Source organism: Mercenaria mercenaria, chromosome 8, assembly GCF_021730395.1.
Source record: "Mercenaria mercenaria strain notata chromosome 8, MADL_Memer_1, whole genome shotgun sequence".
NCBI classification, from domain to species: domain Eukaryota; kingdom Metazoa; phylum Mollusca; class Bivalvia; order Venerida; family Veneridae; genus Mercenaria; species Mercenaria mercenaria.
This window is the reverse complement of record NC_069368.1, coordinates 69920738-69943491: the sequence shown is the minus strand read 5'-3', so window position 1 is coordinate 69943491 and position 22754 is coordinate 69920738. Positions and strand designations below refer to the sequence as shown.

Sequence of the window (22754 nt, the reverse complement as noted above, 5' to 3'; positions counted from 1 at the left end):
ATGGCCCTTTTTGGACTTGGAAATCAGTGAAGTTTTTCGTACCAGTCTATATTATGCCTAACCTGTTTGTCATATGGCTTTGAAACTTTGACCACTTGTTTACCTTCATAGTCTACTTACCTAGGACAAGGACTTGAGCTCAGTTATGGCCCTTTTCTGGACATAGAAATTAGTTAGGTTTCGCATACCATTCGATATTTTGTCTATCAACTGTTAGATATATGGCTTTGACACTTTGAACACTTGCTTACCAACATGGTCACACATTGCCCAAATCCACAAATGCAGGTACATTGTTTGTCTTATCTGTTCCTTTTCTTTTGTCTGAAAATCTCAGGTAATATTTTGACCCTATACTTCTATCAAATGCTTCGAATAGTCGAGCGCGCTGTCAACAGACAGCTCTTGTTATTTTTCCTTGTCCACATATTCTGTCTTCTGTAGTGCATTTCTCAAAACGTGTTTGACCTAGAATCATCAAACATTATTATTAATCAGCATGTGAAGTTTTGCACCTCAAGTTTTGTTTGGAATTTCACTCAGCCAGATTTGAGTTACTGCCCTTGACTTAAAAAAGTATGTATAAAAGAACCTTAGTCTTGCCGTACCTATCACAAAAAGTATTTTACCTGGAGTTATGAAACATTGGAGAATAGTAACATCGGATGTGAAGTTGTGCACCTGGTGTTCTGTTTGGTATTTCACTGAGCCACACTCATTATGGAAGTTGTGCATCTGCAGTTTTATTTGTGATTTATCCCCTCCTTCTACATAAAAAGATACTCTGTCAGTTTCTTCATCTTGTGTTTCTTGGTGATGTTTTGTAGTATCCATACCAGCCTCTCCCATCTCCTGGATGACCCATGTCAAGGTAATATAAGTGTTCTGAGTCTTGCATTGTCAACAAGCAACATAAGACCCTACAGTGACAGAAGTTGGGGCACCTTTTTAGCTCACCTGAGCACGAAGTGCTCAAGGAGTGGTATTGTGACCTGTTATTGTCCCGCTTCAGTCGTGCATCATCTGTCATCCATCAACATTTGCTTTCTGAACACTCTAAGGCCACAGTTGTGACCCAATATTTATGAAACTTGGTCAGAATGTGTGTCTTGATGATCTTTAGGATAAGTTCGAATCTGGGTCATGTGGGGTCAAAAACTAGGTCAGTAGGCCAGATCAAAGAAAAAGCTTATGAACACTCATTAGGCCAGACAAAAGGGAAATCTTGACCAGGATTTAATTTTGAAACTGATGAGAATTGGTCAGAATGTTTGTCTTGATGACATTTAGGTCAAGATCGAATCTGGGTCATGTTGGGTCAAAAACTAGGTCACCCAGTCAGATCAAAGGAAAAGCTTGTGGACACTCTAGAGGCCACAGTTGTGACTCAATCTTTACAAAACTTGGTCAGAATGTTTGTCTTGATGATCTCTTTCAAATTTGAAACTGGGTCATGTGGGGTCAAAAACTATGTCCCTAGGCGAGATCAAAGGAAAATTTTGCTAACACTCTAGAGACCACATTTTAAGTTTGAAACTCATGAGAATTGGTTAAAATGTTTGTCTTGATGACCTCTAGGTCAAGTTTGAATCTGGGTCATGTTGGGTCAAAAACTAGGTCATCCAGTCAAATCGAAGGAAAAAAGCTAACTCTCTAGTGGCCCCGTTTATAACCATATTTTCATGAAATTTGGTCAAAATATTTAGCTTGATGATCTTTAGCCAATTTCAAATCTGGGTTGTCTGGGGTCAAAAACTAGGTCACCTGTTGAAATAAAAGAAAACCTTGTGTTTGCAATAGGGGCTGCACTTTTCATGTGAGTGCATGAAACTTTGTCAGAATGTTTGTCTGCATGAAATCTCGAATGAATTTTTATCTGGGTCACGTGGGGTTAAAAACTATGTCACCATGTCAAATCAAAGAATAAGCTTGTTTACACTCTAGAGGGCCACATTTTTAGCTCACCCATCATGTAGTGACAAGGTGAGCTTTTGTGATCGCCCTTTGTCCGTCATCCATCGTATGGCGTCCATCTGTCGTCTGTCCACAATTTCTTGTGAACATGATAGAGACCACATTTTGCAACCAATTTTAATCAAACTTGCACACAACTTGTATTGGCATAATATCTCGGTTCTCTCCGAAAACTGGCCAGATCCCATCATGGGTTCCAGAGTTATGGCCCCTTAAAGGGCCAATATTTGCTATTTTGGCTTGTGAACACGATAGAGAACACATTTTGCAATCAATTTTAATCAAACTTCCACATAACTTGTATTGGCATAATATCTTGGTTCCTTTCGAAAACTGGCCAGATCCCATCATGGGTTCCAGAGTTATGGCCCCTTAAAAGGCCAAAATTTGCTATTTTGGCTTGTGAACACGATAGAGACCACATTTTGCAATCAATTTTAATCAAACTTCCACATAACTTGTATTGGCATTATATCTCGGTTCCTTTCGAAAACTGGCCAGATCCCATCATGGGTTCCAGAGTTATGGCCCTTTAAAGGGCCAAAATTTGCAAGATTGGCCTTTGCAGCCATATAGACACTCCATTTATGGTTTGATTTAAAATTAAATTGCAAAATATTTTTAACAACAATAGATCTTGGATTCCATGATGAATCTGTCAGATCCAGTCATAGGTTCCAGAGTTACAGCCCCTGATTGATCCCTGAAAGAGCCAAAATTATAATTTTTACCTTGTGGACATGATAGAAGTGACATTTTACGTTTAAATTTAACCACACTTACACATAACTTAAGTCACAATAAGATCTCACTTTCTTTGGAAAACTGGCTAGATTCCAATGTGGGTACTAGAGTTGCTGCCCCTGAAAGGGGCAATATTTTCTATTTTGGCTCTTTCAGCCATATAGAGGTTTAATTATGTCTCCCCCAGGAGACATATTGTTTTTGCCCTGTCCGTCCCTCCGTCCGTCCATCCGTACGTCACACTTCATTTCCGAGCAATAACTGGAGAACCATTTGACCTAGAACCTTCAAACTTTATAGGGTTGTAGGGCTGCTGGAGTAGACGACCCCTATTGTTTTTGGGGTCACTCCGTCAAAGGTCAAGGTCACAGGGGCCTGAACATTGAAAACCATTTCCGATCAATAACTAGAGAACCACTTGACCCAGAATGTTGAAACTTCATAAGATGATTGGTCATGAAGAGTAGATGACCCCTATTGATTTTGGGGTCACTCCGTCAAAGGTCAAGGTCACAGGGGCCTGAACATTGAAAACCATTTCCGATCAATAACTAGAGAACCACTTGACCCAGAATGTTGAAACTTCATAGGATGATTGGTCATGAAGAGTAGATGACCCCTATTGATTTTGGGGTCACTCCGTCAAAGGTCAAGGTCACAGGGGCCTGAACATTGAAAACCATTTCCGATCAATAACTAGAGAACCACTTGACCCAGAAGGTTGAAACTTCATAGGATGATTGGTCATGAAGAGTAGATGACCCCTATTGATTTTGGGGTCACTCCGTCAAAGGTCAAGGTCACAGGGGCCTGAACATGGAAAACCATTTCCGATCAATAACTGGAGAACCACTTCACCCAGAATGTTGAAACTTCATAGGATGATTGTACATGCAAAGTAGATGACCCCTATTGATTTTGGGGTGACTCCATTAAAGGTCAAGGTCACAGGGGCCTGAACATTGAAAACCATTTCCGGTCAGTAACTTAAGAACCACTTGACCCAGAATGTTGAAACTTAATAGGATGATTGGTCATGCAGAGTAGATGACCCCTAACGATTTTGGGGTCACTCTATGAAAGGTCAAGGCCACAGGGCCTGAACATTGAAAACCATTTCCGGTCAGTAACTTGAGAACCACTTGACCTAGAATGATGAAACTTCATAGGATGATTGGTCATGCAGAGTAGAAGACCCCTAACGATTTTGGGGTCACTCTGTTAAAGGTCAAGGCCACAGGGGCCTGAACATGGAAAACCATTTCCAATCAATAACTTGAGAACCTCTCGACCCAGAATGTTCAAACTTCATAGGATGATTGTTCATACAGAGTAAATGACCCTATTGTTTTTGGGGTCACTCCGTTAAAGGTCAAGGTCACAGGAGCCTGAACATTGATAACCAGTTCCGATCAATAACTTGAGAACCACTTGACCCAGAATGTTGAAACTTCATAGAATGATTGAACATGCAGAGTAGATGACCCCTATTGATTTTGGAGTCAGTCAATTAAAGGTCAAGGTCACAGTGGCCTGTTCATGTAAAATCATTTTTTGGAAACAACTTGAGAACCACTTGACCTACAATGTTGAAACTTAATAGGATGATTGGACATGCAGAGTAGATGACCCCTATTTATTTTGAGGTCACTTGATCAAAGGTCACGGTCACAGGAGCCTGAACAGTGACTTGAGAACCACTAGGCCAAGAGTGTTGAAATTTAGTGGGATGACTGGACATGCCAAGTAGATGATCCTTAGTGCAGCCAACCATCAGTGTCTCTTTGACTTTCGCTCCTGACCCCTATTGACTTCTTGCCTATAGGACTTTGCATTGGGGGAGACATGCGCTTTTTTACAAAAGCATTTTCTAGTTTATGCTTTGATATGATACAAACTTGCACAGAATGTTTATCTTGATGATCTCAAGGTCAAGTTCGAAACTGCACCATGTGGGGTCAAAAACTAGGTCAACAGGTCAAAACAAAGGAAAAGCTTGTTAACACCCTAGAGGCCATATTTTTGACCATATCTGCATGAAACTTGGTCAGAATGTTTATCTTGATGATTCCTATACCAGATTCAGAACTGGGTCATATGGGGTCATAAACTAGGTCATCCCGTCAAATCAAAGGAAAAGCTTGTTAACAATATTGAGGCCACATTTATGACCCTGTCTTAATGAAACTTGGTCAGAATGTTTATCTTGATAATTCCTAGGACAAGTTCGAAACTGGGTCATATGGGGTCAAAAACTAGGTCACCACCCAAGTCAAAGGAAAAGCTTGTTAACACTGTAGAGACCACATTTATGACCCTATCTTCATGACACTTGGTCAGAATGTTTATCTTGATGATTCCAAGGCCAAGTTTAACAGGCATGCAATATAGGGCCATCATGGCCCTCTTGTTTTTTTATCATAAAGTCTTGAATGATTTCAGATCTGGGTCACATGGGTCCATAAACTAGGTCACTAGGTCAAATCAAAGGAAAAGCTTGTATACACTCTAGAGGCCTATTTTTTGCTCCAATCTTCCCAAAACTTTGTCAGAATGTTTGTTTTATGGAATCTTGGACATGTATGCAAACCCCATGTTCCTATCTCAAAGGTCAAGGTCACAGTTGGAGGTCTAAGGTCAAATTGAAGTTTGTCCGAACCATAACTTTGACCTGCATGGACCAATCTTGTTTATATTTGGCATGAATGTTTACCTCAATGAGAAGGAGTGTCATGCGCAAACGCCATGTTCCTATCTCAAAGGTTAAGGTCACAGTCGGAGGTCAAAGGTCAAATTGAAGTTTGTCCGGAGCATTTCTTCTTCATGCATGGTGGGATTTTGATGTAACTTGGCATGAATGTTCACCATAATGAGACGGATTGTCATGCCTAAGAACCAGGTCCCTAGGTCTAAGGTCAAGGTCACACTTAGGGGCCAAAGGTCAGATACAAGAATGACATTGTCTGGAGCATGTCTTCTTAATGCATAAGGGGATTTTGATGTAACTTGGCACATTTGTTCAACACCATGAGGCAGCCTTGTTTTTAGAATTACTTCCCTTTGTTTTACTATAGATAGCTTATATTGTACATTTTTAGCTCACCTGTCACATAGTGACAGGGTGAGCTTTTGTGATCTCTCTTCGTCCGTCCACAATCTCTTGTCTGCACGATAGTGGTTTCATTTATGATTTTATTTTAACCAAACTTGCACACAACTTGTATCACCATAAGATCTTGGTTCCTTTCTTGAACTGGCTAGATCCCATTATCGGTTCCAGAGTTATGGCCCCTGAAAGGGCCAAAATTAGCTATTTTGACCTTGTCTGCACAATAGCAGCTTTATTTATGATTTGATTTTTACCAAACTTGCACACAACTTGTATCACTGTATGATCTTGGTTCCTTTCTTGAAATGGCCAGATCCCATTATGGGTTCCAGAGTACTGGCCCCTGAAAGGGCCAAAATTAGCTATTTTGACCTTGTCTGCACAATAACAGCTTCATTTATGATTTGAATTTAATCAAACTTGCACACAACTTGTATCACCATAAGATCTCGGTTTCTTTCTTGAACCGGCCAGATCCCATAATGGGTTCCAGAGTTATGGCTACTGATAGGGCCAGAATTAGCTATTTTGACCTTGTCTGCACAATAGCAGCTTCATTTATGATTTGATTTTAATCAAACTTGCACACAACTTGTATCACCACAAGATCTTGGTTCCCTTCTTAAACTGGCCAGATTCCATCATGGGTTCCAGAGTTATGGCCCCTTAAAGGTCCAAAATTGGCTATTTTGGCTTTTGCAGCCATATAGAGACTTCATTATGGTTATATTTGATACAAACTTCCAAAATATCTTCAACAACAATAAATCTTGGATTCCATGACAAATCAGATCCAGTCATAGGTTCCAGAGTTATTTTATATCTGATTACCTCCCCTGATTGTAATCAAAATGGATTTATATCAGTAAGTACTTATAGGACTTATTTGAAATTTCATTATTGTCATTAGTTGGACTGAGCCAATCAGGGTAGATAACTATGGACTGATTTATGTCAAATTACCTCCCTTTCTTTCAAATGAAAATGGGTATATCTCCGTAACTAATGAAGATACTGATCCGAAATTTCATTTATGTCAACAGATTTATTTGGCAGATCCTTCTTTTGTTGACTTACAATAATTTTTTTTAATTACTTCCCTTTTACGTCACTATAAATAGCTTATTTATAATAACTTTTTTATTATTGGCCATAGGGAAAAACCGAGACCACTTTTCTGTGGTACAATATGGATGGTACCTCCAATTTTTAGGTGTATTTTGACATATCTGTACCTTGTAAGAATTTTTTTTTTCTTTTTGGTTAAATTTCTTTCCTTTGTTGTTGCTGTCCTTTGGACTTAGATATTTTTTCTGTGGACCTTCTTGTTCTCAAGTGCAATGATAACAGGTGAGCGATATAGGGCCATCATGGCCCTCTTGTTTATTACTGGGCCCCATGTGGTTCTGGGACGATCTATGTATGAAAAGAATTGAATCCACTGCCTTACCCTTGCATGATCGTAAGAGGCGATTAATAGGGTCTAACACTTGGTTTTGCTGTAACTTTGATTCCATACCCATACCTCATGTTTTTATTTCAATGTAAAGGAGATGCGGAACCAAAATTTGTAGTCCTATTTGGCACCATATAACCTATACTGTGTTGGTGGGCCGTAAAACCCAAGTAAATAAATAAATAAATTTTTATTACTGGCCATGGGGAAAAATTGAGACCACTTTTCTGTGGTACAACATGCATGTTACATCCAATTTTTAGGTGTATTTTGACCTATCTTTATCTGGTAAAGAGTTTTGTGTGGACTTATATTATATAGATTTCTTGTTATAATTGGTCAAAAAGATTCCATATGCAAATACAGGTGCTAGTGTAAGTCAGTTCTGACACCGCCAAATAGTATAATGAATGTTACTTTTTTAGACAGCTGGCAGGCTCGACATTCTGCCCATGGGCATGCAGAATGTATTTCTAGTTGGTCCAGTCTTAATGAAAATTGGTCAGAACATTTGTCTCCATGAAATCACTAGGTCAAACATATTTACACTGTTATGGTGTGTTTCTCAGGTGAGAGACCTAGGGCCATCTTGGCCTGCTTGTTCCTTTAGACACACAACTAGTTTAATAACAACATTATCTGTCTTCTTTTATGTTTGTAGTTTTTTTTTGTGATAGATATAAAAAATGCAATTTCCTGGAATAACACATAGTATAGGCAGCTGTCTTTGTGTGCCTCAGCGTAGCTACAGCATTACAGAGACATAAATCTCCTCTACAGTGTCACTGTACCTACTGACAGAAAATACTGTTACCCAGCATGAAACAAGAAGGACTGGAAAATATTTACAATGCTTTCATACCAAATGTCAGTCAAATTGAGTCACAAAAAACCAGGAAATGCAATTTCAGAGATATCATCATGGTGTCAATCAAAGTCAATGTTTTAGATCTTCAAACATGTTAATATTAGAGGAGAGCTTCCAAGTCTTAAATATTCATTCAAAAGCAACATTTAGTTGTCTTTATGCATATGTAAAAACTAATTATCTGATACTGTGGAAGCATTTAATTTTGTCAGCATAAAAAGTTATGCCTTTAGCCAATTTTATTGGCACATTCCAATCTTAAATTAAGACAAAATTAATGAAAAGTTTGTGTGAACATTATCTATTTGCTTGGATTGTTTTTTGTTGACTGATTAGCCTGAGGCCTCCGTGCGAGTGGTAGAGTCGTTGATTTCAACCATTTGCCCTCATCGATGTGGGTTCGAAACCTCATTTGGGCTAGAATTCTTCACGTGAGAAGCATCCACTGCTTACGGAAGGTCGTGGTTCTACCCAGGTGCCCGCTCGTGATGAAAGTATGCACGGAGGGGCACCTGGGGTCTTCCTCCACCATTAAAGCTGGAAAGTCGCCATATGACCTAAAATTGTGTCGGTGCGACGTTAAACCCAACAAAATAAATAAAATGATTTAGCCTGGAAAAAAGATAATATTTTACAGTAAGTGAAGAATGTGTACATAAGGAGTTATATAATGAATATGAGAAATATGCACACATTCTTTGATATAAAGATAGCCTGTACAACTGAACTGAGATATATTTCAGGAATCTGTATGGTACTGTATTTTGAATGATCTGCAATATATTTTAGGAATCTGTTTGGTACTGTATTTTAATGATCTGCAGTATATTTCAGGAATCTGTATGGTACTGTAATTTAAATATGCAATATATTTCAGGTATCTGTATGGTACTGTATTTGGAATGATCTGCAGTATATTTTAGGAATCTGTATGGTACTGTATTTTGAATGATCTGCAGTATATTTTAGGAATCTGTATGGTACTGTAATTTAAATATGCAATATATTTCAGGTATCTGTATGGTACTGTAATTTGAATGATACTGTGAAATCTTTAATATTCATGGGGGGCTAATTTTCGTGGTTGAGTCAATCCACGATATTTAATCCCAACGCACAAGTAAAACTCCCATTCATTTTATGTTCAAAAGTTGAAACCCACAAATTCATATCCCAAAGAAATTGCCGTTTTGACCAAAACCATGAAATTTCATGCCCACGAAATTAAATGATTTTACAGTATGCAATATATTTCAGGACTCCGTATGGTACTGTATTTTGAATGATCTGTAGTATATTTCAGGAATCTGTATGGTACTGTATTTTGAATGATCTGTAGTATATTTCAGGAATCTGTATGGTACTGTATTTTGAATGATCTGCAGTAAATTTCAGGAATCTGTATGGTACTGTATTTTGGGTGATCTGCAGTATATTTCAGGAATCTGTATGGTACTGTATTTGGAATGATCTGCAGTATATTTCCGGAATCTGTATGGTACTGTATTTGGAATGATCTGCAGTATATTTCAGGAATCTGTATGGTACTGTAATATGAGTGATCTGCAGTATATTTCAGGGATCTGTATGGTACTATATTTGGAATGATCTGCAGTATATTTCAGGGATCTGTATGGTGCTGTATTTGGAATGATCTGCAGTATATTTTGGGAATCTGTATGGTGCTGTATTTGGAATGATCTGCAGTATATTTCGGGAATCTGTATGGTGCTGTATTTGGAATGATCTGCAGTATATTTCGGGAATCTGTATGGTGCTGTATTTGGAATGATCTGCAGTATATTTCGGGAATCTGTATGGTGCTGTATTTGGAATGATCTGCAGTATATTTCGGGAATCTGTATGGTGCTGTATTTGGAATGATCTGCAGTATATTTCAGGAATCTGTATGGTACTGTGTTTGGAATGATCTGCAGTATATTTCAGGAATCTGTATGGTACTGTGTTTGGAATGATCTGCAGTATATTTCAGGAATCTGTATGGTACTGTGTTTGGAATGATCTGCAGTATATTTGAGGAATCTGTATGGTACTATATTTGGAATGATCTGCAGTATATTTCAGGAATCTGTATGGTACTATATTTTGAATGATCTGCAGTATATTTCAGGAATCTGTATGATTTTTAAACAATATCATAGGAATAATTATATTGGGTACATCTCAAGATACTGACATTTACAGAATGGACACGATGAATGCTGTATGTCACGTAAGTTACTCACAGCAGAAATTGGCACCTTTTCTCAAAGTAGAAACAAAATTTAGCACTACAAAGCAAAAAGTGCTCCAAAATGATGTCTGCAAAGTTAACAACCTAGAAATAGCATTAGAAGGAAATTAGTGTACAACTTGACTGAACTATGTTAAGTGCACCTAAAGGCATTATAGCAGGCACACAATTGGACATCTGGAAAGAACCACAAACCTTCTGTAAGTCAGATCATTCAAAATATAGTACCATACAGATTCCAGAAATATACTGCAGATCATTCCAAATACAGTACCATACAGATTCCGGAAATATACTGCAGATTATTCCAAATACAGCACCATATAGATTCCCAAAATATTCTGCAGATCATTCCAAATACAGCACCATACAGATTCCCAAAATATACTGCAGATCATTCCAAATACAGCACCATACAGATTCATAATTCAAAATATAGTACCATACAGATTCCTGAAAACCTGTCCGCCATTATGTATGGTGCTGTATTTGGAATGATCTGCAGTATATTTCCGGAATCTGTATGGTACTGTATTTGGAATGATCTGCAGTATATTTCTGGAATCTGTATGGTGCTGTATTTGGAATGATCTGCAGTATATTTTGGGAATCTGTATGGTGCTGTATTTTGAATGATCTGCAGTATATTTCAGGAATCTATATGGTGCTGTATTTGGAATGATCTGCAGTATATTTCCGGAATCTGTATGGTTCTGTATTTGGAATGATCTGCAGAATATTTCAGGAATCTGTATGGTACTGTATTTGGAATGATCTGCAGTATATTTCAGGAATCTGTATGGTACTGTAATATGAGTGATCTGCAGTATATTTCAGGAATCTGTAAGTATATTTGAGGAATCTATATGGTACTGTATTTTGAATGATCTGCAGTATATTTCAGGAATCTGTATGGTACTATATTTTGAATGATCTGCAGTATATTTCAGGAATTTATATGGTACTATATTTTGAATGATCTGCAGTATATTTCAGGAATCTGTATGGTACTATATTTTGAATGATGAATCTGTATGGTGCTGTATTTGGAATGATCTGCAGTATATTTTGGGAATCTGTATGGTGCTGTATTTTGAATGATCTGCAGTATATTTCGGAAATCTATATGGTGCTGTATTTGGAATGATCTGCAGTATATTTTGGGAATCTGTATGATGCTGTATTTGGAATGATCTGCAGTATATTTTGGGAATCTGTATGGTGCTGTATTTTGAATGATCTGCAGTATATTTCGGAAATCTATATGGTGCTGTATTTGGAATGATCTGCAGTATATTTCGGGAATCTGTATGGTGCTGTATTTGGAATGATCTGCAGTATATTTCAGGAATCTGTATGGTGCTGTATTTGGAAAGATCTGCAGTATATTTCCGGAATCTGTATGGTGCTGTATTTGGAATGATCTGCAGTATATTTCGGGAATCTGTATGGTGCTGTATTTGGAATGATCTGCAGTATATTTCAGGAATCTGTATGGTGCTGTATTTGGAATGATCTGCAGTATATTTCAGGAATCTGTATGGTACTGTATTTGGAATGATCTGCAGTATATTTCAGGAATATTTAGAATTGATATGTAATATATTGCAGGAATCTGTATGGTATTGTAGAGGCGATTTCAGAGATGCTGGCTCTGGAAGTCATATTAAAGTTTGCAGCAGGAGAAGAGTACAAATGCCCATATGAAATAAGGCAAGTTATAAACTCTTTCTTTCTCTTTAGGAAAGACTATGAATGATGAGGTGGTGAGAAGGTGAAAGTTCACTGTAATATTTTGACAGAAAACAAAATTGGCATCATTCATCAGCTCAGGTGAGCTTAAAAGTGCCAATTTTACATTAATTTCCACCATTTTAGCAAGTTTCAATCCATTACAAACAGTGGTTACTGAGATACAGCTTAAAGTGTGACAACCACTCTGCAACAGGTTCTACAATTCTTTGTGTAGTCAAGCAGAAATCTTCCTTTTTTTGTGAATATATATATTTTTGTCATCGAACACTCAAGTACACAGATAACCTCAATAAGACTGCTAGAACAGATAACCTCAATAAGACTGCTAGAACAGATAACCTCAATAAGACTGCTAGATGTCAGAAATACTTGCAGAATTTCAGATCAAACTATACTGTTTTGTGACAAAATATAGCCTGGCATTATCAAGTAAACAACAGCAAGAAATAATCAGTCAGCTCAGATTTAAAGCTATTTTTACAGAACATTCCTTCTGTTTGTGATAAAAAAGCTATCATTATCACTTTCCAAACTTGTGCAGGTTTAAAAAAGTTACTAGATATATATCAATAATCTAAAATAGTACTTATTACCATTTCCATGTGTGGAGGCTGGCTTACAGAAGGTTTGTGGTTATTTCCAGATGTCCAATTGTGTGCCTGCTATAATGCCTTTAGGTGCACTTAACATAGTTCAGTCAAGTTGTACACTAATTTCCTTCTAATGCTATTTCTAGGTTGTTAACTTTGCAGACATCATTTTGGGGCACTTTTTGCTTTGTAGTGCTAAATTTTGTTTCTACTTTGAGAAAAGGTGCCAATTTCTGCTGTGAGTAACTTACGTGACATGCAGTATTCATCGTGTCCATTCTGTAAATGTCAGTATCTTGAGATATACACAGTATAATTATTCCTATGATATTGTTTAAAAATCATTCATCATGAGTGTATTTGGTATGAACTTTTGTTTATTACACATTTTTGTGTCACCAGTGACATAACTTCCTGTTCAACCTACATATATTCTACTATAAATGAAAATAATTTGTAACTTGCTAGATGACAGAATGTATAATTCCACTAAGCTCCCCTTTATAACTCCCTGGAAATGAACAAGCTGTTAAGGGTTTATCTTTTGACATCAACAATGGATTTCATGTCACAGGAATACTGTAGACAGTAATTGATTCTTATTTCTTTAAATTCATTGTCTTTTGTCGAGAAATTTGTTTGTTTGGATGAGCAGAATGGTAAGGAATTTCCATTCACTTGAGTGCTGCATACCAGCATCAGTTGTGCATCATCTCACAGTCTAGAGGTCATATTGTTTGCACAGTCTCAAGGAACACATGGTCAGAATGTTTCCTTCTGTAAAATCTCAAACAACTTTAAAACTGTGCCATCTTTGATCAGACACTAGGTCACTAAGTCTAATCACAGAACTTTAGACTCTGAGGCCATATTTTCTTCATGATCTCATTGAAATTGTCTCTATAGGCCTAACTATAGTAAAGGAACCAGCGTGGGAGCCATCTGGTCTAGTCGCATAATGGGGGACAGGTTTTTGAACTCTAATTTTTCACTTGGCATGGCAACAGAGGTCTAAATTAAAGCTAGTTTCTCTTTAAATGTCATTGTAGATGCATTTTTGACATTTTGGTAGGAAAAATAGTAGAGGAGGTTGTATTTGGTGAAGTGAAACTCAATTTTAGTATGGGTAGTACTTCCAGGTCACAGCAGTGTGATTTTGATGTGATTTTACTGTAAGCAAATGTAACGAGAGAAATCTCTCTTAGAAGATACATGACCCCTACTTTTCTCTTCATTTTATATCAGTTTTATCATAACTCTTTGAAATGAGGTAAGAATTAGTTCTCTGAAATGGGTCTAGCTATGTTTGGTAGCTCTTTAAAAAATGTCAGTTTTATATAGAATATATAAGGAAAACTATTTACTGTAGTGTGATATAAGAAAATGTGGGCAAAAAAATGGGATTTGTCCAGATATTGATACAAATGGGCTAGTTTGGTCAGATTTTGATAAAAAAAATAAGCATTTCATTGAAATTATGCTACAAAAAATGATAAAAACCAAAAAAATCACATTTTCACTGTTTTGGGTGTATTTTTTTTTTAAGAATGCACATTTACACACTAAATTTTGCCCTTTTATTTGGTATATTTCAAAGTGTTAGTGTGTAATTTGCTTGCAAATAAAAGTGAAAACACAAAAAAAAGTATATAAAATAGGGCAAGAACAAGCTCAGGCTAGAAGAACTGGTTAAAAATTATGTTGTGACATCAATTTTGAAGGAAAATTGACGCAGAGACACGCGTTACTGAAAATACTGATTTAACCAAGCTGAAACTTGGTATTTTTCATGCAGATATGTTTCTGGTACAATACAAATGAAATTGAGACTATTACAGAAAACCAGTTTTTCTTATAAACTCTAGGTCAAGCTCAAAACTCACTAGGTCAAACCATACAGAAAGACCCTAGAGCTCACACATTTTCTGCCTGATCTTCATAAACCTTGGTCAGAATGTTTGTCTGTTTAAATTCTGAAATTGTAACTGAGTCACCTGGGTAAACAGTTACATCAAATCATTGAAAAACTTAGTTAATGATCTACCTGATTTATGTAAAACATGGTCAGAATGTATGCTTCAATGAGGGCAGGGTGAGAAGCAAGTTTCTGTGTCCTCTGGATTTTTTTGGGTGGGTGGTTGTGCACTTAGATATGCCCTTGTCAAAATGTCTGTCCATCCATTTGAATTAAAATGTTGTACCATGCATATCTCAAAAACTATTAGACCATAAATCATAAATCAATATAGGATTATTAATCAGCATGTGGAGTTGTGCACCTTGGGTTTTGTTTGGGTTGTAGCCCTTGACTTAATCAAAAATATACAATTATAGGGCCTAAAAGTTTGTGCCATATGTATCTCAAAAAGAATTTGATGTAGAGTGTTTAAACATTATATGAATATTATTCAGAATGTGATTTTATGCCCTTGGGGGTTTTCTTTCTGGTTTCACTCAGCCAGCCCAAAGTTATGGCCCTTGACTTAGTGAGAAATATTATGCATGAAGGGCCATGAAGTTAATCATGAAACCATACAGAAATCCAGCATGCAAGTTTGTGCAACTGGGGTTTTGTTAATGATTTCACTCCACACAACCAGAGTTATGGCCCTTGACTTTGCCAGAAATAATATATTAAGAGTGATTCATTATCATACCATCATTCGCTGGTGATAACACGATAGGACGTGGGGGAAACCACGATGGTACGATGGTGATAACACGATGACACAGTGGTATGATGATGGAAATGCAATGGTATGTTGGTGAAAATGCAATGGTACGATGATGAAAACATGATATTACGTTGACATTTTACCATCGCGATTACATCATCATACCTTGTCATTTTCGCCTTCGTGCCGTTGTTTTTTAATCGTCACGCCGTCACTTTTTCGTCAACATACCATCATGTATCACGGTTTAGGATCAATAAAAGTCACGATTGTCCAAACGGAACATTGGCAATAAGTGTGGTGTTGCATCTAGTTTCTTTTATTTGTGCAGTTTAAACTGCTTGTCAGAAACTGCTGCCTTGATTTCAAAATAGTTTCACACAAATGTTCCTCTGTCAAATGCCTTCCAATTATTATGATTATGTGGGTGATTTTCTCTATATTACTATATGCAAAATGATGCCAATGCAAGGTACTAGTTTTCTCTATATAGTTATATTGAAAAATTTAAAAATCTTGTCCTGAATCTGCTTGCTCAATTTCTAGCAATTTCCTTCCATTAAAAAAAGAGGGCTGCCAGAGGATAGAACACATTTTTCTCAAACCACTAGAGTGGAATCTTTGAGATCAATCTTGTCAGAATTTCACAAAATGTTGCTACTATATTCCTTCAAGCATCTGATGTGGGAATTAAAATTTGTGGTTTTTAAATCTATATGCTCATGGCTGGTCTGCTATCCTGTGACACTATCATTGTTGGGATTCTGTATGTCTGTTTAATTGTTTGCTTGGAAGCAGTGGTCCAGCAGTTTACAACTACATTTTGGCCCGCCCGCTTAGCTCAGTAGGGAGACACAGATCTACGAATCTCGGGGTTGTGAGTTTGAGCCCTGGGCGAGGCGTATGTTCTCCGTGACGATTTGATAAAAGACATTGTGTCTGAAATCATTTGTCTTCCACCTCTGATTCATGTGGGGAAGTTGGCAGTTACTTGCGGAGAACAGGTTTGTACTGGTACAGAATCCAGAAACACTGGTTAGGTTAACTGCCCGCCGTTACATAACTGAAATACTGTTGAAAAATGGCATTAAACCCAAAACAAACAAACAAACAAACAAACAAAACTACTACATTTTAGTAAATTATTATGTCAGAACTACTGACACATCAGGATGACACCACCCTTTACATGGAAAAGGGAAATAAAACAAAATTTTTACATAACTGCTTATATTTGTAGTATTAACTTGATATAAAGCAGATATTTCCCATAGAAATAATATAAAATGGTAGTCATCAAACACAGATGTTTTACTCATCTGTGTAAATATTTCAGTTATGCTGCGTTTACACTTAGCCACGATATCCACGATGTCCACGATTTAAGAAAAAGCACGGAGCTCCACGATTTATTGCATGAATTTTGTATTACTACGTTTTCCTATGCTTTCTTACGCTCTCAGTACGTTTTGTTACTACCTGTAGCGTTTTGTTACGAGACCAACACGATTCTGGTCAAGATCTGCCACAATTTTCATCACGTTCTCTCAAGATCTCTCAAGTTCTCTTACAATTACCATGATATGCTGTCACGTTTTGTCATGTTCTGTTTAGATCTCTCACGTTATCAAGTTCTGTTAAGCTCTCCTGCGATTTATGGCCACGATTTTATGAAGATTATCACGTTTTGAGCACGATTGGAGTATAAATAGGAGGTATGGGTCATCCTCTCATTCTCTCCAGAGGTTCCAAAGATAAACGAACTATGAATCCAAGAGATGAAGAAGATGCTGAGTTGGCAATTCTCATGTATGCCTGTATAGTTACCCGTCGGCAGCAGCAAGGGGCGGAAGAGGGCAGGATAGAAGAGAGAGGGAGAAGAAGATATAGAAGGCCCAGGACCTACTGGGTAAGATTGTGATTAAGTGTTAACGGAAGACACCAGTTGGGACAATAATCTCAACTTCTCTACAGAGAACTCAGGCAAGAAGATGTTGGCTCCTTCGTCAGCTATGAAAGGATGCCTCCAAATATTTGATGAGATCCTGGAAACAATAGCACCAAGCATAGAGAGGCAAAGTACCAGACGAGAACCTCTATCACCAGTATTGAAGCTGGCCCTCACCCTCAGACATCTGGCCACTGGTGATAAATACCCTTCACTATCTTATGTCATCAGATGTAGTCGTTCCTCCATATGCCAAATTATTCCAGTAGTTTGTAAGGCAATTGTCTAAACATATAAAGATGAGGTTGTCTCTTGCTCTGTAACCTTTGAAGAATGGAAAGCCATAGCAGACAAGTTCGAGAAGCAATGGAATGTGTGTCATGCGATAGTGGCCTTGGATGGAAAACATATAGCTATCCAAAAGCCAGCACACTCAGGCAGCTTGTACACTAACTACAAGGGATTCATTGGTAGATGTTGACTACAAGTTCATCTGGATTTGACTTTGCGGCATGGGTCATATGTCAGATGCACAGATCTTCAGGGTCTTCTGCTGGAGCTTCTTCAGCTGCTGGTGGTGGTTGGGGAGGTGGGACAGTCTTGTCTTTCCTTGAAGAACATTTCCGTCCTCTTTTGGCTAGCATCTTTGTAGAGTGTCGAAAACACCACGATTCTTGCAGAGCGTGGAGCCACAATGTGAACTTATCGGGACCTCACAGAGCGTGACAGAGCGTTGGAACCAATCAGGATGATCGTAACAGAATGTGCCGCAGCGTGATGGAATTACTGATACTACACGGTAAATCTTGATGAATCGTAGTAGAGGGTGATAGAGCGTGAGAGAAACGTAGTAGAATCGTAGTGGAACTTAAGGAATCATGTTTCCAAGTTCGACAAGATCCCCCACGATGGATCATTAAGGTCTGATGCGCTACGTTAAGGTCTGTTAAGCTGTACTACGCTCTACTACGATACGATTCCATGTTTCATCACGCTCTCACAAGATTTAACGAAAATCGGGATAATCATGGCAAAATTTTTGACTGTCAAAAATTTTGTCACGATCCTTACGATCATCACGATTCCATCAAGTTCCCTCAAGATCACCACGATTTGATACCACGACCCTCCACGCTTACCATGCTTCACTCAAATCGTGGACATCGTGGCTAAGTGTAAACACAGCATTACATGCATCAAAACAAACTTCAACTGGTCACTTTTTTTGGCGACACAAGTTATATTTAGAGAAAAGGACATGACATATTAAGAGGTCCAGAAAGTGGTACTGAAAGTCTGTCATAATAAGACTCGGTCAAGCAGCTTTGTTAGATGGAAAACAACAGTTATTTGCTAATGTAAGTCCGTAAGTATCACTTGAAGCATGCCTGCCCTTGTTTTTCACCACTGTATGTTGGATAACTGAAGAAACCAGTGGATGCCCTCACATGACAATTGTTTGCATATGCATACTAGAAATGGCTTTCCTTATCAAATCAACAGAGTTTGTTTGTAAATAAAACTTTCAAGTCTTTGTACATACATAAAATACTTTCAAATTTTCAGAAGATTTTCAATAATTTGTATTGTTTGAATGTAGAGATAAAGTGCTTATTTGATTTAATTACAAAAGATGAGATTATCTGTGCAGCGAGACATCTAACCAACCAGCAGCACTTTTTTTTATTATAATTTAAAGGGGATACTTACAGCTTGGGGTGCCAATTCATTTTTCTACCAGTACAGACACAGAGCAGTCTTACAAAAGGGAGAGAGCTAGAAAAATTCCACAGAACAGAGTTTAGATGCTAACATATCTTTAGCTCTTTGTGAATAGACAGTCTGGTTCTTTAAAATGCCTTGAATAGTATTGGTACATTTTTAGTTGGATGGAAGAAACTCGAGAGCATCTCAGAAATGTCAAGTGCGTGGACTGGGATTTGAACCCTGTACCTCTAGCTTGACAGTTAAGTGTGTTATCTCTAGACTGCCTGAGGCACATTAACTAATGTTCTCTGACCATATAGTCAAAAAGTTTATAAATACATAACTAATCTAGATTACCTAGTATAAGTTTAATGGATTGATGAGGAGTCATTCAGGTTAAGGACAGTGATTTATGTATGAAGAAAGCATCTTTTCATGTCTTCCTTAAGCCATATGTAATGATTATTTTGTATATTTATTTGTGGAACTGCCTCCCTGTCTGTAGATAAATTAAACCCAAGAGAAATTTAACTCAATTTAGTGTTTTCGCTATTCTATGATAGATATAATGTCATAGCTTTTCGAGCCTTATTAAGGTAATATCAATCACTTTATTTCTATCGCAGTCAGAAAGGAAGGGAATGATTTGCCAGACACTTCGAATGTGTTTCTGATTTCAGGGGCGATTTGGTGCAAATTTAATTCCTAATTTGATAATAAAATCTGTAAAAAGATCCTTTGGAAGCATAGAATGCAACCAAGAACAGTAGCAGTCTCAGTTTGATTGAGTCTGTTCATGAGAGGTAATGAAATGTGCAACACCTCTGACGGCCTCTAGCACCGGCTTAAGTGGAACTCGATTACACATATGTTGAATGGACTCCATGATCCCAAAGGACCAGAAAATATAACAACACTGAATCCAAGTTAAATTATAACTTATATTTCAACGGTTTCATACAAAATTGTAGTAAGTTGTGCTTCAAGCAGAGTCAGCAAAATCTTAGAAATTTACTTGTCTGTACTGATAGTTTACCTGTCCGTACATTTTGTATAAACTTTTACCTTTGGTATTTGTATAATAAAATAAAACAATGTACTAATTTTCTACTACCTGCGTTAAACAGTGATGAAGTTTAACTAGATAAGCACTACTGTGTGCAAAGTTTTAAACACTTATTCAGTCAATAACAGTTATGAAAGTGTCTCACTCAATCACTGATTCGAAAAGCTGCCGATTTTATTTTGTTTCTGGATAAAAACCATTGATTTTCTTAGAAAACATCATTTCCAGTGCAAGGATTATTGTTTCAATGAAGTTGTGTTCAAAACCTCCAACTGGCAATTTTTTTAAAAATTTGTGCTGTACAAAGGTTAGGTAAAAGGATTTATTTATCATTAACACCGGTGTAACAGCCCAGTTTTTCCCCCAGTCAGTTCTTTCCCCGGGGAAAAAACTGACTAGTCAATTCTTTCCCCCGGGGAAAAAACTGACTAGTCAGTTTCTTCCCCCCCTAGTCAGTTTTTTCCCCCCATGGAATAAGTTTTCTGATAGGGAAAGAAACTGACTAGGTAGTCAGATTTTTCCCCAGGGAAAAAACTGACTAGTCTGTTCTTTCCCCCTAGTTTTCCCTTCAAGTACTGGATTCTTTGGGTATTGTTATTTGGGATACAACTGTCTATTCATTTTCCATTTAGATGAAACAGGTATTGTTTTTCATTTGAATAAACCTGTATGTTTCTTTTTTGTAACTTTAATCAATGTTTTTTTGTCAAATCAAATTTTTTAACTTCTGTTTGATTGCCTCTGTCAGGTACGAGGAAGAAATTGACTGGTCAGTTCTTTCCCCCTTGCATATACTTGACCTATCAGGTGGGGGGAAAAATTGACCAGTCACTTATTTCCCCCCTATATTTCACCCATCAGGTGGGGGAAGAAACTGACTAGTCAGTTCTTTCCCCCCTAGCATAAAGGTGGGGGAAGAAATTGACTAGTCAGTTCTTTTCCCCCTTGCATATACTTGACCTATCAGGTGGGGGAAGAAACTGACCAGTCAGTTCTTTCCCCACTAGACAGTACTTTACCTGTCAGGTTGGGGAAGAAATTGGCCCTTCAGTTCTTTCCCCCTCTAGCAAGTACTTGACCTGTCGGGTGGGGAGAAGAAATTGACTGAACAGTTCTTTCCCTCCTAGCATATACTTGACCTATCAGGTGGGGGGAGAAATTAACCAGTCAGTTCTTTCCCCCCTAGCATATATTTCACCTATCAGGTGGGGGAAGAAATTGACTTGTCAGTTCTTTCCCCCCTTGCATATACTTGACCTATCAGGTGGGTGAAGAAATTGACAGGTCAGTTCTTTCCCCCCCCCCCCCCTAGCCAGTACTTGACCTGTTGGAGGGGAGAAGAAATTGACTAGTCAGTTCTTTCCCCCCTTGCATATACTTGACCTATCAGGTGGGGGAAGAAATTGACTAGTCAGTTCTTTCCCCCCTACATTTGTAGCATATACCTGATCTATCAGGTTGGGGAAAAAATTGACCGGTCAGTTCTTTCTCCCCTAGCATTATACTTGAACTGTCAGGTGGGGGAAGAAATTGACTAGTCAGTTCTTTCCCCCCAAGCCAGTACTTGACCTGTCAGGTGGGGGAAGAAATTGACCGGTCAGTTCTTTCCCTCTAACATATACTTGACCTGTCGGGTGGGGAGAAGAAATTGACCAGTCAGTTCTTTCCCCCCTTGCATATACTTGACCTATCAGGTGGGGGAAGAAACTGACTAGAGGTGTACTGGTCAGGAACCCAGGCAATCCTTGCGTGTATCAGTGCTATACACTGGGCACGTTAAAGAACCAGGCTGTCTATTCGAAACGAGCTAGGCTAAGTTAGCCGAACAAGCCTGTATATGATTTCTGATCTCTCTGTCGTGGGGGCTTTGTCTCACTCTGTCCCTCTGGTCAGATCGCTCTGTGTCTGTACTAGTAGAGGATGAATTATGCGCCCTGTGTGGCTGCATTTGAACTATGTAAAGCACCTTTGAACGTGAAATTGATCATGAAAAGGGCGCTATATGAATCTGGTATAATAATAATAATAGTCAGTTCTTTCCCCCCTACATTTGTAGCATATACCTGATCTATCAGGTTGGGGAAAAAATTGACCGGTCAGTTCTTTCTCCCCTAGCATTATACTTGAACTGTCAGGTGGGGGAAGAAATTGACTAGTCAGTTCTTTCCCCCCAAGCCAGTACTTGACCTGTCAGGTGGGGGAAGAAATTGACCGGTCAGTTCTTTCCCTCTAACATATACTTGACCTGTCGGGTGGGGAGAAGAAATTGACCGGTCAGTTCTTTCCCCCCTTGCATATACTTGACCTATCAGGTGGGGGAAGAAATTGACTAGTCAGTTCTTTCCCCCCTACATTTGTAGCATATACCTGATCTATCAGGTTGGGGAAAAAATTGACCGGTCAGTTTTTTCCCTCTCATATATACTTGACCTGTCGGGTGGGGAAAAGAAATTGACAAGTCAGTTCTTTCCCCCCTTGCCAGTATTTGACCTGTCAGGTGGAGGAAGAAATTGACTAGTCAGTTCTTTCCCCCCTATAAATAGTTAGTACTTGACCTGTGGTGTGGGGAGAAGAAATTGACCAGTCAGTTCTTTCCCCCCTAGCCAGT

The 22754-nt window shown here is 38.1% G+C and overlaps 1 protein-coding gene across 1 annotated transcript in view; it reads left to right on the top strand.

Moving 5' to 3' along the window:
• LOC128558903 (focadhesin-like) overlaps window positions 1–22754 on the top strand; it is a 322592-nt gene that overhangs the window by 211123 nt on the left and 88715 nt on the right. Inside the window, exon 5 of the mRNA XM_053549183.1 lies at window positions 12017–12118. Within this exon, the coding sequence (XP_053405158.1) occupies window positions 12017–12118 (102 nt within the window). The remainder of the gene's footprint in view (window positions 1–12016; window positions 12119–22754) is intronic.